General features: G+C 39.2%; 1 protein-coding gene across 1 annotated transcript; it reads left to right on the top strand.

The window, feature by feature from the left end:
* The first annotated feature begins 11,516 nt into the window (after window positions 1–11,516).
* Window positions 11,517–12,825, top strand: LOC147518467 (protein FAR1-RELATED SEQUENCE 4-like). The gene is made up of 3 exons (XM_086593926.1): window positions 11,517–11,706; window positions 11,789–12,137; window positions 12,345–12,825. The coding sequence occupies exons 1-3, from the start codon at window positions 11,517–11,519 to the stop codon at window positions 12,823–12,825; spliced, it is 1,020 nt and encodes a 339-aa protein (XP_086450052.1).
* The last annotated feature ends 2,613 nt before the right edge of the window (window positions 12,826–15,438 follow it).

The raw sequence follows: 15,438 nt of genomic DNA, 5'->3' as shown, positions 1-15,438 counted from the left end.
AAACTGACAAGGCACTTTGTCACAACGGTTCAAGAACTCACAAACCAGTTTAGAGAATGGTATCGTCATGTACGCCCTCAGCTGCCCCTCACAGATTATAACCCCATAGTTCGGTGGGTTGTACCTATCACTAAAGACCCGTGCGTCCTGGTCGGGCTCATGGATCTCCAGACCGCTTATGGTTATCCCATACGTCTCCCTCAAGTAGGGGAACACCCTCAAAGCATGTCTGTCTACAGCCTTAGGAGGCAGCCCACTAGAAGATGACCTCTCACCGCGACTTGAAGTGCTAGTTGCAGCAACCACAGACGCAGATCGGGCATTATCTTCCCCACTTTTTGCCTCATCAACATCATCATTTTCATCGTCACCCTCTCTCACCCCACAAACCGACTCTTCCTCCGCATCATCCCAACCAAGAGAAACTTCGCGAACCTCATTAGATCGCGTATCGTGTGAGTCAGACATCTCTCTCTTGTCTCTCACAACTCTAACCGCAAGCAACTAAGCGAACGACTTAACAACTTAATAACAAAGAGCAAGAACGAAGCAGAGCGCAGAAGATCAACAATGGCAGAAAACTAACCTAAAGACTCTTGGTGTAGTGAGGTTTTTCTACAAAGAGAAGCAACAAAATGACGTTTCAGAGAGCCAGCATGGTTTTTGTATAACCATCCCTCCAGTTCCCAAAGCGTTATGATTACATCCTAGCCCTAGCCGCACAAGACTTCCAACAAGCTGTCTTGTCTTTTCAAATCCTAAAAAATGGGGAGGCACATTTTCTCTGCAACTGCTCAGATTCGCTCACGTGTCGTACACGTGTCAAATTTTTTTGCCCATTAGGTCACCAGATAGCACGGATCGATCTCCATAGTTCATTGGGTATTTCCACTTCCACCAGCTTCTCTCTTTAGACATGCTCCACACGCGCTAATGTGTTCTCTCAGCAGATCGTTTCAACGACCGGCACGACCTACTGAGAGGGGGCTCTGTGAGGGAGTGATATTCTCCTTCAGGAATATCAAGCACGTGCTCAACATGGTGGAAATACCACACCAATCTCCGACGTACTTCGCCGACCTATGTCACTAGATCGCATCGACAAGCTACGAGATCGCTCTAAAACAGTTCATATTATTACACAGATCGTTCTATATCGTGACTCAGCTTACCTTCTAGAAGCAATCAAGAATGAAACTACACATATGCAAATCACTGCCGCCAGCTACTGACCACTGCCGCAAGCTACTAACCCATGCTACTAATCCCCATCATTACAGCAGACCTATGGGCACAGTTCTCACACGCCTCCACAATCTTCACCCTACATTTGTGTTGTTCTTTACACGTGTTAGGTGAGGATATATTCACTTTCATCACCTATAAATACCACTCGTATGAACTATGCCAGACCTGATTCTTCTCTCCCCCCAGAATCAAGAGAAGATACGTAGGTAGTTCGCTCATCAACGAACTCGGTCTTTACCATATTCTATCACACTCTCCCTCTCCCTCCTTGTATGTAAAGGAAAACTAAAACGCTCCTTTATAGACAAGACTCATTTGATACAAAAGAAGTTCCATGAAATAGGTAAGCAATTTGGCAAGTGAAATTTCTCACGCCCCTCACGCCATGAATTCTTCTAAAAAAAATTCACAAGTGTGGAGAAAATATTCACTTTTTTTTTTACTATATATAAATTTTCTACTACCAAGTGAGATGCATGATCTCCTTACATCCAAAAAAGACATCATGGAGAAACTTTTTTTGGAGAAACAGAAGCACAAAATACTGTTTTTTTTATAAAAATATTTGGATTAAAGAAAAGCGTTGATCAGCATCTTTTCTCTAAAAAATATTTAAGATACATGTAATAGTTTTTCTATTGTTCTAAAATCAGTTAGAAAGAATTTTAGCATTAAAATACCGTTTTTCAAATCATTACTTCAGGCTAGAAATCAGTGTATTGTGTGCACTAGTGAGAAAGCTAGATAAGATTTTTTTTTTGACAAGTTAAATTTTATTGATGAAGCCACAAGAGGCAAAATTACAAATTGGGTGAGAGAGTTGCTCACACTAATACATAAATACATAACATGACAACAACATACTTGGGTGAGAGAGTTGCTCACACCAATACATAAATACATAACATGACAACAACATACAAGTCATCAGGACACTCTAAAAAGCAGTGTTATCAGACCCGGTCCGGCAGATTGACCCAGTAAACCGGCAAACCGGTCCTCTAACCGGGTGGGTCTATCGTTAGATTGTTTATGCAGTTGACCTAGACCGACCCAGTAACCCAGTTTTGCAATTCTTCGAAATTCAAAAATCAAATTGTCAATCTAGATACTCGAACCTCGTTCACTCCGCGAACCAACAAATGGGTCTCCCACTACAACCAACAACTTTCTTGGGTATATTACATCTTTTTATATACTTCTATTAATGCTAAGGTAGGAAAATCAAAATTCAAAATTTTAAATGTCTTAAATGTAGGTGGATGGGGGTTTGAACCTTGGTTAGGAGCAAAAGCTTATAGTGTAATAGCCACTCGGGTTGTATTACTGATTGTGTAATAAGGGAGTAGCTTATATATTATAGTCTTTTAATATATGTTTCAACCCACTGGTTGGACCGTTAACCCACTGACCCAATCCTCTTACCGAGTTGAGGTTCGGGTTGGGGTTGATAACATTGCTAAAAAGTGAATCCCAGTGTACCATTAAGTCTTCAAACCGATACTCCTGATTTCTGATCGCTCCGCCAACCCAGTACCATGCCAAAGCCTTTATATTAGTGCACAGGCAATCCCTCCTAACCTGTTTCTGCCTGAAGACCACCTCATTTCTAGTAGTCCATATGATCCAAGTAGTTGCGTACGACAGAATTCTCCAAAGCTTCTTCCCAAAGTTCCCCCCTCTCACTTGAGGCCACTGTTGAAGTAAGTTTTCTAAGGAATATGTGTTTGACAGCACCTCAATGATATCAAAGATGTTGCCCACTAGATTGGTCCAAACAAATTTCGTTGTGTCGCAAACGAGAAATAGGTGAGAAGTTGTTTCCTCAAAGTTACCACATAGAGGACATTCAGTTGACACGTCCATACCTCGTGAGGTGAGCTGCTCTCTAGTTTGAATCTTGTTGAGTAAGGCACACCAAAAGAAGAATTTAACTTTAGAAGGTATTGGGATTGACCAAACTAAAGCGTGAGGGAATGGTTGAATTGTATCCTGTCTTTCTTGCCTTCTGCCCGCTTCTAAATGATCATAGAAACTGCTAACGCTAAAAGAACCATTTGGCGACCATTTCCATGCCCACTCGTCTTCCTCGTTTGAAAATGTTACCCCATGGATCATACTAAGCAGTTTGGCAATGACAGGCAACTCCCAGTCACGAGGAGCCCTTCGTAGGTGGAGGTTCCAAACTGCTTGTAAGTTTGCTGGACTATAGTGGTCTGAAATCACACCTGTTTTCTTGAAAGCAAATCTGAAAATAGTAGGAAATCTTGTGCAAAGAGGGGAGTCACCGCACCAGGCATCATGCTAGAACCGAATTCTATTTCCGGTACCAGCCTTGTACCTTATACTGCCTCTAAATTGCGGCAAAAAGGCCAAAATACCTTTCCATAGGCTACATCCATGTGGTTGAGAAATTGGTTTAGGCCACCATCCCGACTCATCTGCCCCATATTTTGCTTCAATAATTGTTCTCCAAAGACCACCCATTTCCATGCCATATCTCCATATTCATTTACCCAGGAGAGCTTTATTAAAGATCGTCAAAGAGCGAATGCCAAGACCCCCATACGGTTTAGGAAAACATAGTTGTTCCCAAGAGACCAGATGAATTTTGCTCCAATTTTCCGTCGTCTCCCAATGAAAATTTCGGACTAGTCTATCCAACAATTTGGCGACACTCACCGGGATAGTGAGAAGTGAAAGTTGGTACACCGGAAGGTTGGATAAAGTACTCTTTACAAGTGTAAGTCTTCCGCCCTTAGACAAGTAATTACATTGCCACCCATCTAGCCTTTTATGAAAGTGCTCTATCACTGAGTCCCATGATTCCTTCTTCTTATAAGAGGTGCCAAGAGGAAGACCCAGGTATTTGCAAGGTAGCGAACTAGTTTTATAGTCCAAAATAGAAGCCAAGTATTCCATATTATCCACCTGTCCCACTTCTAGCAAGGACGATTTTGCCAAATTAGTTCTTAGATCAGAAACTGCTTCAAACATTAACAAAATAGCTTTGATCACGAAGAGTTGAGAACTAGACGGTTCAAGAAGGAATAGAGTATCATCGGCATATTGTAGATTACCAACTTCAGGAGAGTTCTGTGCCACTTGAAAGCCTTTGATATACCCCAAGGACATGGCTCTATGGAACGACCTAGTGAGAGCTTCCATGACAATAGTGAATAAAAGAGGTGAAAAAGGGTCACCTTGTCGAAGTCCCCTCTTGCTTCTAAAGAAACCAGCTGGTATACCATTCAATATGATTGAAAAAGAGGTTGTTGATATGTAGGTATGAATCCACATTCTCCACACAATACCGAAACCCATTCTTTCCAACAAGTAGTCCAAAAACGTCCAATTGACGTGGTCGAAAGCTTTGGGTGATATCCAGCTTGCATATGACACCCGGTGCCTTAGATGTCAATCTTGAATCAATAAGTTCATTTGCAATGAGTGAGCTATCTAGTATTTGTTTTCCATCCACCAAGGCGCCTTGAGAAATGGAGATGATCTCTGGGAGCGCCAATTTCAGTCTTCTAGAAAGTACTTTTGTGATGATCTTGTAGATTCCACCAATAAGGCTAATAGGCCTGTAATTTGATAATGTTAGACACCCATCTTTTTTTGGTATCAGGGTTAAGAAGGTGAAATTATTTCTACTGTCCAAAAATCTTGTATCCTGAAAATATTTGATGACCGCCATAATGTCGTCCTTTAAAATGTGCCAACATTTCTTGAACACTGCCGGACCCGGGGACTTTTCACCTCCCAGGTTGTCGAGATCAAGCTTAACCTCCTCCTCAGTGAAACTTCTTTCAAGATGTGTCCTTGTGTCCTCCGAAATGCAACCAAATTCTAGTGCATCTAACTTCGGTCTACCCTCCTTCGTTTCTGTGATTAGGTCTTCATAGAATTGAATCACATGATCTTTGATGGCTTGCGGATCACTAACCTCCACCCCTTCTATGACCATCCTCTTGAGGCTTTTGATTTTATTTCTTGCATTTGCTACGCCATGAAAGAACTTAGTGCATTCATCCCCTTCAAAGCGCCACTTGCTTTTGGACTTGACTCTCTAATTAATTTCTTCCTTCTTGAGTAAACTTTTAAGTGATTGCTTTAAAATAATTTTGTTACAGAATTCCTCTTGTGAGAGTAGCATGGTTTCTTCCTTAGTTTCAAGGACCTCGATGCGACATAGCAGATCATCAATTTGCACATCCACCCAGCCAAAGACCTCTTTATTCCATGTCTTAAGCCTTTCTTTAAGTGCCTTCATTTTACGCCACCAAATAGTACTAGGCCTTCCTTCAAAGTGAAAAGAATTCCACCATTCCTCGATCTTAGTCACAAGAGTTTAGTCTTCAAACCACATTAATTCGAACCGAAAGGGAATAAGATCACTTAATCAATCTTCGCACAGTAACATAATTGCCCGATGATCCGAGGAGTATTTTGAAAGTGGTCTTGGAGAAGCATGGAGGTAGTGTTCATCCCAAGCAGTTGAAGTTAAGAATCGGTCAACCCTTGACATTCGGGGTTCTTCTCGTCCATCTGACCATGTGAAAAGGGCGCCATTCAGAGGATAGTCTATAAGAGCATGGCTATTAATAAACTCACCAAATTCACGCATGCCAGCATTGAACCTTCCACCCCTTTTTCTTTCGTGAGGGAACCGAATAACATTAAAATCACCACCAAGACACCAAGGAAGTTGGGACCATGCTCTAACATTCTCCAGCTCCTCCCAAAAATGATCCCTCCACCTAGCTTGTGGAGGACCATATACCCCAGTAAACAACCATTTAAAACTATCATTAGAGTTTGTGCACACTACCGAAACGGAATATGCTCCGCATAGCGTGTCATCCACTGTAATTTTGCTTGAGTTCCACGCAAGAGCAATCCCACCAGAAAAATCCAAAGAAGGAACCAAAACAAGTCGCCAAGGGTGTCTCCAAAGGGCATTAAACTCACTAATGTTTCCATCTTGTAACCTAGTTTCTTGAATAACAATAATATCCGACTTGTGTTTTGATCTCAACCTCCGAATGCTGTTACAAGCTGTCGGGTTTCGCACTCCCCTTGCATTCCATGAAGCAATTTTAATCGTCAGTAAGAACGTCGTCAACCCCAACATCACTATTGCTAAGCCTCTCCGAATCTGAGCTTTCCTGATTAACAGCCAGTGTAGCATCTGTAACATGATTTGTTCTGTTTGTTTTATCAAGGGCCATGAAAGAATTAAAAAGAGCCTGTCTCCCTCGTTCCTCAGTTAAACCAAGCTGCTCAGCTAAAGGAATTACCAGCCACTGAATCTAATTACTAATGTCCTCTTCATTCTCATTTCTATAAATACTACTGGCAATATGTGATAAAGACACCTCATGTGAGCATAATGGAGAAGGCACGTATCTACCTCGACTAGAAGAATCAGGAGCAGAAGAGACCTCATGATTGTTGTCGTCACTTGAATTGAAAGCCAGAGCAAGGGTTGAAGTACTGGAGAACTCTAACATGTTCGCCTGTTAAGAAAGAGGAGCATTCCCATATACCTGAGCCGGTCTAGACTTGGGTTTGAGCATTCCCATATACCTGAGATGAATATGTTCCTCTCCAAAACTTGGATTTGACATGGGCCTACGATGGTGCCTTCTTTTCAGTTTAGGCCTATGTGTTTGCCTTGCCATGTGAGCCCACCTTAAAGCAATATTTGACCAAGGAAATAGGCCCATAGGTCCTGCCTCGTTCCTCTTTTTACTATTGGGCCTCCCATTTGTCATGTGCGTCTGTCATGGGCTATTGGGCCCTGTATACCGGTCATTCTCCGTATGTAAATGGGGTGCTGGGTTTGAGGATCCTGGGATCGGACTTGATGACATACCCGCTTCAGTGCACTCTTCTATTAGTTCTAGCGCTTGAAAAGAATTATGAAGAAATACAGCTGGATTGTCCACAAAAATGTTACTGTCATTTTGACCATCTGACTGTTGTGCCTCCTGTGACATATCTGTCCTCCAATCTGTACGAGGTAGATTTGAATTTTGAACATGCAACATAGCCATTTCTTGTCTGTTATCAAAACTAGGTGGCAGTGAAGTAGATGAGGGTGATGTCACATTATCCGCCATTTGAGCAACAGAGGCAGGAGAAACATGATCTGGTGACCCACCTGTATCCGAACATGCCGAGTCACACTGAGATGTGGCCGAATTCTGGCCGGAGTTGTCCCTCTCGACGACTTCGATTATGATCGGAAAATTGTACCTCTTCTCTTCCAATATGATCAACCTAGGGATATGAGAGAGTTTCACATTGTTTAAATTGACTTTTATGATTGAAGACCCAAAGACAAGAGTACACTCGTCAATCTAAAAATCTTGTCCAAATTGCTTAACAACTCTCTCTGTAGTGTGCTTCACCATCAGATGAAGGGGAATTCCAATTAAAGAGACCATCCAATTCTTCTTCTCTAGTAAAGACGCATCCAAAGATAGCCAGTCTGGCCTCCATGCTTTAAAATTCACTGAGGTCTGGCTATACCACAAAGTGCTCAACTTAATAAGTTTCTGAACTTTCTCTTCCGACTGAAAAAAAACAACTGCTCTTTTCTTGTCCACTATTCTAAGCTCAGAAGAACCAAGGTGGTCTTTGATCTTGTTGCCAACCCACCCCAATCCATGTCTCCAGAAGACGCATGACATGTAGCTGCATTGATCCACCAACTGGCATTGGTAACCATACCTGTTGATCTAATTGACACCTTCACCTTATGTGAGACAACATCTTCTGGTAGGTTGGGGAACTCCAAGGGATTGTTTATAGCAAGGTTGGGATTATGGGACCGAGAGAACTTTTCAACATCTTGAGCTCTTCCGCCAAACTTCACCCCTGGGAAGAAAAAATCAAGCGGTGAGAGACCACATTCAGCCCAGCCTTGACTATCTTCCCCGGCCGGAAAGATTAGAACTTTATGATTTGAAACTCTTCTCTTAGGGGAGACCATCAGTTGGATGTAATCACCCCAAATGTTCTTCTTTCTTGTAGCTTTAAGCATAAAATACGAATCATTATACCATCTCGAATCTCCATGAGAAATGGGGTTCACACTCCATTGGCATAACAACTTCCCAAACCATAGTCCACCTGCTTCAGAGATTGAGGATTTGAATACCCTACTTCTGCTTCTTTCAGTGATCCAAAAAGTAGCTTCTCTATCATTTACACCCACCTTCTCAAACTCGAAAGACTTCTTATCCACTCTAGCGAACTGTCTGAGTCGTCGCGCCATCTTAAGATGATGAAGGTTTCCTTCTTTTGAACTCAAGAAATGAGGATTTTACCAAAACCAAGGGAAATAACAGAACCTAAACTTAGAGATGTTGATGTCTTTTATCTTTTGAACTCAGGAAGCTGAGGATTTTACCAAAAAAAAACAAAACAAAAAAAAAACAAACGCGTTACTACACAGATCTACCAGAATCACATTCTCCATTGTTGATGTCTTTTATCTTTTGAACTCAGGAAGCTGGGGATTTTACCAAAAAGATGTGAAGTTTTTCCAAGTTAAAGTTGATCAAGTCTTATCTTTGCTCGACCATGTCACAAGAAAGATTGAATGGATTAGCGATGCTATCTATTGAAAAAGTTGTTGAAAAGGCTGACTATTCAAGTGTAATTAGTGAATTCGCATCTAAAAATGCGAGAATAATGATTTTTAAGTTATAGGTTTTTTTTGCCCCCCTCCCGAATTATATTGGCAGATGAAAGTTGAATAATATCTAGATAAGAGTTGTTAACTGAATTTTATTGAGTAAATAATAAACCCTAATTCCACAATCATTGCTAATTGATAATAATTAATTAATCTAACTGAGAAAAAAAAATTAGGGAAAGATACCATTTTTATATGTTGCTAAATTAATCATTGAAAAGAAAACATGCTTCTTATTCACACAACGTAGAACTGAAAAACCTAGAATTCAACAGTTATAGAGAGATAGATTCCGAGAAAAGATGAAAGAGGAACAAAAACTAAAAGGGTTTTATAGATATGCATTCCTATTTTGAAACGAAATTAAACTTGTTTTCCAAATTCATGGAAATGAGACTTGCACCCCTCACACATTGTGAAATGTCTCTGTTGTCTCGTGGTGAAATATCCTAACTGCCCTTTCTTGGTTAACGTAGCATAAGGGCGTTTCTCTTGTTCCAGGTTTGTATTAGAGGGGCAAGTCTAAATAAAATAGTAATGTTGGGGGGTGTTTCTCTAATTATAGGTTTATATTGGGGGTGCAAGTCTAAATAAAAAGTTAGTAAGTAGTGTAATTCAGGTGTAGTTATTCTAATTGTACTTAGGGCATCTCCAATGGAGAGTGTATATATACACCTCCACATAAGTGCCACATAGGTGCCACTAGGATTTTATGACCCCTCTTACACATTAATAGTTTTCAAATCCAAAATGGTATCCAATGCAACAAAGTTTAAGAGTTTGTAAAATTAAAAAATTGAGAAAAAACGGCGGTCGTAGTCCGTCGCAAGTGGTTAAACTAAAAAAAGAAATAAAACGCACGTCACTTTGAGTAACGTTCGTAGTTTATTAAAACTGGCCCAACCAATAAATGACGGTCTTTACCAGTTGCAAACGTTACAATTCTAAAAAAAATAAAACAGATGTGAGTTTAAGTGACGTCCAAATTTCTTTTTAATTGGGACGTTACTTCAAGTGATGCCCAAGATGTTTATTAACTAATAGTCGGATGGGGAATTCCCTACCCCCTCTATTAACTATTAGCTTATTACCTGGGATTTACACCCCCCATTGGAAACATGTTTTTGATATTTAGAGTGTAAATTTTATACTTTAAACAATTTACACCCTCCATTGGAGATGCCTTTATAGTCTTGACTGACTGAAAACCAACTAGAACTTTGAGTTATGAATGACAAACTCGATGTACTTTTGTCATTAATGGTATGGAGTTACGGAGTTAGGTAAAAATGAATGTTTTTTACACAAATGTACAACTAGAATGCTTTTTACACAAGAAAAGGTAGTTACTGACGTTTCCCAATAACAGAGGCATTTCGCGGTGTGTGAGTTTGGGGAGTCTCATTTCCTGAATTTGGAGGGCAAGTCTAATTTTGTTTCAAAATAGGGGTGCAGATCTATAAAACCCAAACTAAAACAGAGGAGTTGATTTTTTTTATGCCAAAATCTAGGGTACGCCTGCTGCACCGGTACGCAGGCTTCTGGTTCAAGTCTTTTTTTGTTAGTATTATTTTTGGTAACTAACTATGTAAGTTTAATGATAATTAATTAAAAGGGCGAAACCATAATTTACATCTTAGATTTTAAATTAGATTAGATTTCGGTTTGGATACTTACACGAACCATTATCAGTCTTCCTCGTCCCCTAACTTCATTTAATACAACCATCGACCGTCGATTATTTACTTGTTAATTGAATTAATTTCAATTTGCAGTTACTGGTCAAAAGTTCATCTTACATTCTTACACACTATCAACCTTTACAGTAACAATAAGGTTAGTAAAATGGTTCCTCAACTGAAAGAAAGATTTTTGAAACATGTTTGCAATTAAATTTGCAATTTGTGTTATAATGTGTTGAGTTCTTAGGGTTTGTTTCTTAATTTTGGAGATTTATTCCCATCCCATGAATGACACTCTATGTATATATGCTTTATAAGAATGAATGATACATATAATATATCATTCTAGTGGATAGTTCAGAAACAATCTCCCAAAAATAGATGAACGATAGATGACAAGTATCAACCTTGTTAGACAACATTCTCCCAAAAAAGGAGGGATGCATTCTATCTATTTGCCCTCTAAGAAGAAAATGTACATGTAATATATCATTGTAATGAATAGTTCAAACTTCAGAAACATTCTAGGGGAAATAATGAATGATAGATAACATGTCTCATCCTTGTTGGACAACAAAAAAGGAAATATGCCTGGACAGGGCTGTAAACCCATATTAAGAAAGGAAATTGGTGGAATAACCATTATGGCACTACCCTTTTACCAAGTGGGTGCCAACCTGTTTTGTTGGGGGTAAATGGTTGCACCCCCTCTCTAATGTCTTACAAGTATTACCATTTAGAGGGTGTAGAACTGTGTAAATTTGTGCTAAAAGTCTCTATTTGTTTTATGTAGTGATTCTACCATGAATCATATCTCCAAGGACGACGGAGAATGGCTTAGAAATACATGTTGTGACAGTTTTAGGTGTGAGGAAATGGATGAATCAAATGTTTCCATGGTGAATAGTGAAAATGATGAAGTTACAGACACCAGGGATACATCCGTGAGTAGGCCAGAGGCTGATAGACTTTATGAAGAAGACAAAACAACTTTTTATTCTTTGCAGTTCAAAACTTTGGAGGAGGCGTACAAATTTTATAATGATTATTCCAAGGTAGTGGGCGGTAGTGGGCTTTAGTGTTCGTAAGAATACTTTGAGAGTTCGTAAAAATGGTGATCGTGTTAAGCGGAGATTTTTGTGCTTAGCTACAGGTGAACGAGATCCAAAGCATCTCATACTGAGGAAATGCAAAAGAGCACCCAAAGCAATCACTAGATTTAAATGTGAAGCTCGTTCTGAGCTTGGTTTTGATTTCCAAGCAAAGTTGTGGATTGTGAAAGATTTTGTTGGGGATCACACACATTCACTTGTACTGTATCCAAGCTCGATGTTCGGTCGATCACATAGAAAAGTGCCTCAACATGATTTGGAATATGCTAGGACTCTAAATGATGTGGGTATTCGTCATTGCAAAATAATGGATATCTTTATACATAGAGCTAGAGATTTCTCAAATGTTGGCTTTCTGAAGAAAGACTTGTATAATAAATTGGGGTATAATAGGAGAATTTGTTTTATTGATAGCGATGCCAACACTCTGCTGGGTTACATGAATAGCAAGACAAAGGCAGATCCTTTCTTTCACCATAATTACCAATTAAATGAGAGCGGGCAGCTAGTTCGGCTGTTTTGGGCAGATTCCACCTCACATATAAATTATAGTTGCTTTAGTGATTTGTTGTTGTTTGATTCAACATACAGGAGCAATCAATACAATATTCCGATTATAGTGTTTGCTGGGATCAACAACCATCGACAGACAGTAATTTTTGGTTTTGCATTGATGACAAGTGAGACGGTGGAATCTTATAAATGGGTATTACAATCATTTATTGATGCAATGTATGGAGAACACCCAAAATCTATGATTACTGATGGTGACCCAGCGATTAGTGAGGTTTTGATATTGAGTTTCCCAAATTCGAAGCACCGTTTGTGTAGTTTGCACATCATGAATAACTGCCTCAAGAATGTCCCCAAGGAAGGATTTTTAAAAGCCTTCAACTCGATGATGCATTTGAAGTGCTCCTGTAATGAATTTGATAAAAGATGCGAAAAGTTCGTGGAAAATTACAAGGTTGATAAGCACAATTGGGTGGGAATGATATACGAAAAAAGGGAAAAGTGGTCAGAAGCTTATCTCCATGGTTATTTCTTTGCTGGTTGTAAAAGCAACCAATAATACAAGAGTATAAATTCTGTTATACGGCATCATGTGAGGCTTGACATGCGGTTCTTTGATGTTTTTGGGAAATTGGAAATTGTAGTTTTGAATATCCGCCAGAGAGAGCATGAGGAAGAGGTGAAGACTATAACGAGCTGAGCATACCTGTTATCGATACCCACTTAGATGAATATGTAAAACATGCTGGATCTATCTACACTCAAGCTTCTTTTGATATTTTCATGAAGGAGTTAAAGCAGGAAGCGATGTACACTATAGACGGTAGAGAAGATGCGAGTGAGAATGTTCGTGTATACACTGTAAGTCGTCATTTAAACAGACATAAAAAGTCAATTGTGAAATACAACGTCCTAGAAAGGGAAGCTAATTGCTCATGTATACTATTTGAGTCATCTGGATTTCCTTGTACACATATAATTTCAGTTTACAAATATAAAGACGTTCGACAAATTCTGCAGAGCTATTTTTCTAGGAGATGGACCCGGGTCACTAAATCAGTTGTTAGAGTACCCGGTCCAAATGATTCTAATCGGTCTACCACAGTCGTTCGTTATGGTGAACTTACAAGCAACTGCAAAGATATATGTTTGTGGGCTTCCAAAACTCTGGGAGACAGTGAAGCCTTTAAAGTCGTGTTAACTTCTTTCCAAATAAATTATGAGACTCGATCTACTTTGGATGGCAAGCCCCAGGTCCATCAACTTTTGAACGCAGCCTACCAATTCCCTTCGAGTTTCCTTTTACTCCTCCTAAACCCACACATCGTCAATCAGTTAATGATCCACCATATGTAAAATGCAAGGGTCAGCCCAAAAATCCTGATAGATTAAAATGTCAGAACGAGATGAAAAGAAATAAGTGTGGCAATTGTGGTATTGTAGGGCACACCAAGCCCAAATGCCCACTCTTGTATCCAAAAGGTAGGGGTAAGTTTATATAAGTTGGTGACAGCCTTGTTTAAGATTGTAATGATCCATTTTCTCAGTCGTTTGTTAGCACTTTGTTTGATTATTTTTGATGGGGCATTTGCTTGTGATTTTTATTTGGCCGCATTTTTGTTGTGGTGCGCTCTGTTGTAGGTGTAAATAGGGAGAATGTTAAGCTCAATGCTTGAGTTGCACATGATGAGTTGAACGGAGATGTTGGATGTAAGTTCCTATATGAGTATTTTTTATAAATAAATTTACTTATGTAAGTAAATGCGCTTAATCTATCTTGATAAGTTGTCCGAGTACACGTTTTAAGAAAAATAACATGTATTTATGTAGATCTCACTTTTGGATTCTGAAATTTCCTTTGTGAAGAGATAAAGTTTTATTTTGGGTTGCTTGTTATGTAGTCGTAGTGGAAGCTGCTGAGCAAAATGGGAGAGCTGGAAAGAACAAGTGTAGCAAATGTCAATCTACAGAGCATACAAAGCGTAGGTGTCCACATGTGCCCAAACCTAATTTGCAAGGTATGCGAATGTTTCCATTTTTGCTCATTTTCATTGTTACCTACTAATGATTATGACTTTAGAAGGTAAATTTGCAATATATATATTGAACTTACAGGCCTACCGGTTGATAATGTCCCTGATGATGATGATGTCCCAGATGACGATGTTAGGTGTGAGCCTCAAGACGGATATAGACTCCAAAAGTTTTGTAGTGATGATGGATATGTCTTTTTCCGGATGATCAATATTTGATGTAAGGGAAAAAGAATATTTGGCTTCGAACAATATAAAAGTTTGTAAGTAATTTTAAGCACTCGTTGTGAAATCTTCTAACATGATTTTTGTAATAGATTCTGACATGATTTTTGTAATAGATTTTGGAATTTTATTCATTGTGGCATTCTTAGTTTCTCAACAGTATGCTACATTGTATGTATCATTCATACTTAGGCAGACCAAAACTTCCAATAAAAATGGTGAGAACCAAGTGATAATGGTGCTCAATAGGATACTATATAATCTATATCATCCCAAAAAGTGGATGCTACATAGTATGTATCATGCTGGTGGGGTTTGATCCCCAGACCTCTGGTATCATCACCCAAAGGTTTTACCAACTTTGTTAGTCGACACCAGCATAAAATGAGTGGGCAAGCTTGTTCTTAAAGAGATTAGTAACTCAATTGTGTATAGCGGGGTTCGAACCCCAGACCTATGGTGTCATCACCCAAAGGATAATAGACCAATTTGTTGCTCTTTATTACATTCAAAAGTTGCACATAATGTATATTGGTAAAAAGAAACATTATACTCATAGATTTTGGATAGATTGAATATCTGGCTGAAATGAGTTGTTTATCGATCTCGACAAATTGTTTGAATATTTAATTCTGTTGGATCAACAAAAATCTAAAAAATTGCAAAATAATCGTTTTCATGAGGTGAAAATGGTAAGAAAATATGGGGGTAGTTGCAATTATCCTTTATAGATTTCCTTCCATTCTTGATAGCACAATTTATTCCATGAGCTCTCACTTATTGATTCTTTAAATAGCCATCTTCAGCTCATGGGCTTGGGCTTTGATTGGGCTCCGACCAAGATCTTTATTTCTTACAAAGATAAAAACTTTCTAATTCTAATTCTGCAAGTAATAATATCCTTCCAATTCACA

This window comes from Coptis chinensis, chromosome 2 (assembly GCF_015680905.1).
Source record: "Coptis chinensis isolate HL-2020 chromosome 2, ASM1568090v1, whole genome shotgun sequence".
In the NCBI taxonomy this organism is placed as follows: Eukaryota; Viridiplantae; Streptophyta; class Magnoliopsida; order Ranunculales; family Ranunculaceae; genus Coptis; species Coptis chinensis.
Note: the sequence above shows the minus strand (reverse complement) of the source record. Positions and strands in the feature narration are given on the sequence as shown.

Excerpts from the sequence above, each read along its gene's own strand:
- LOC147518467 (XM_086593926.1), top strand. The coding sequence starts at position 11,517 with ATGGATGAATCAAATGTTTCCATGGTGAATAGTGAAAATGATGAAGTT. Across the intron at positions 11,707-11,788 it reads TTATTCCAAGGTAGTGGGCG|CTACAGGTGAACGAGATCCA; the intron begins GTAGTGGGCTTT and ends TTTTGTGCTTAG. Across the intron at positions 12,138-12,344 it reads GACTTGTATAATAAATTGGG|GAGCAATCAATACAATATTC; the intron begins GTATAATAGGAG and ends TTCAACATACAG.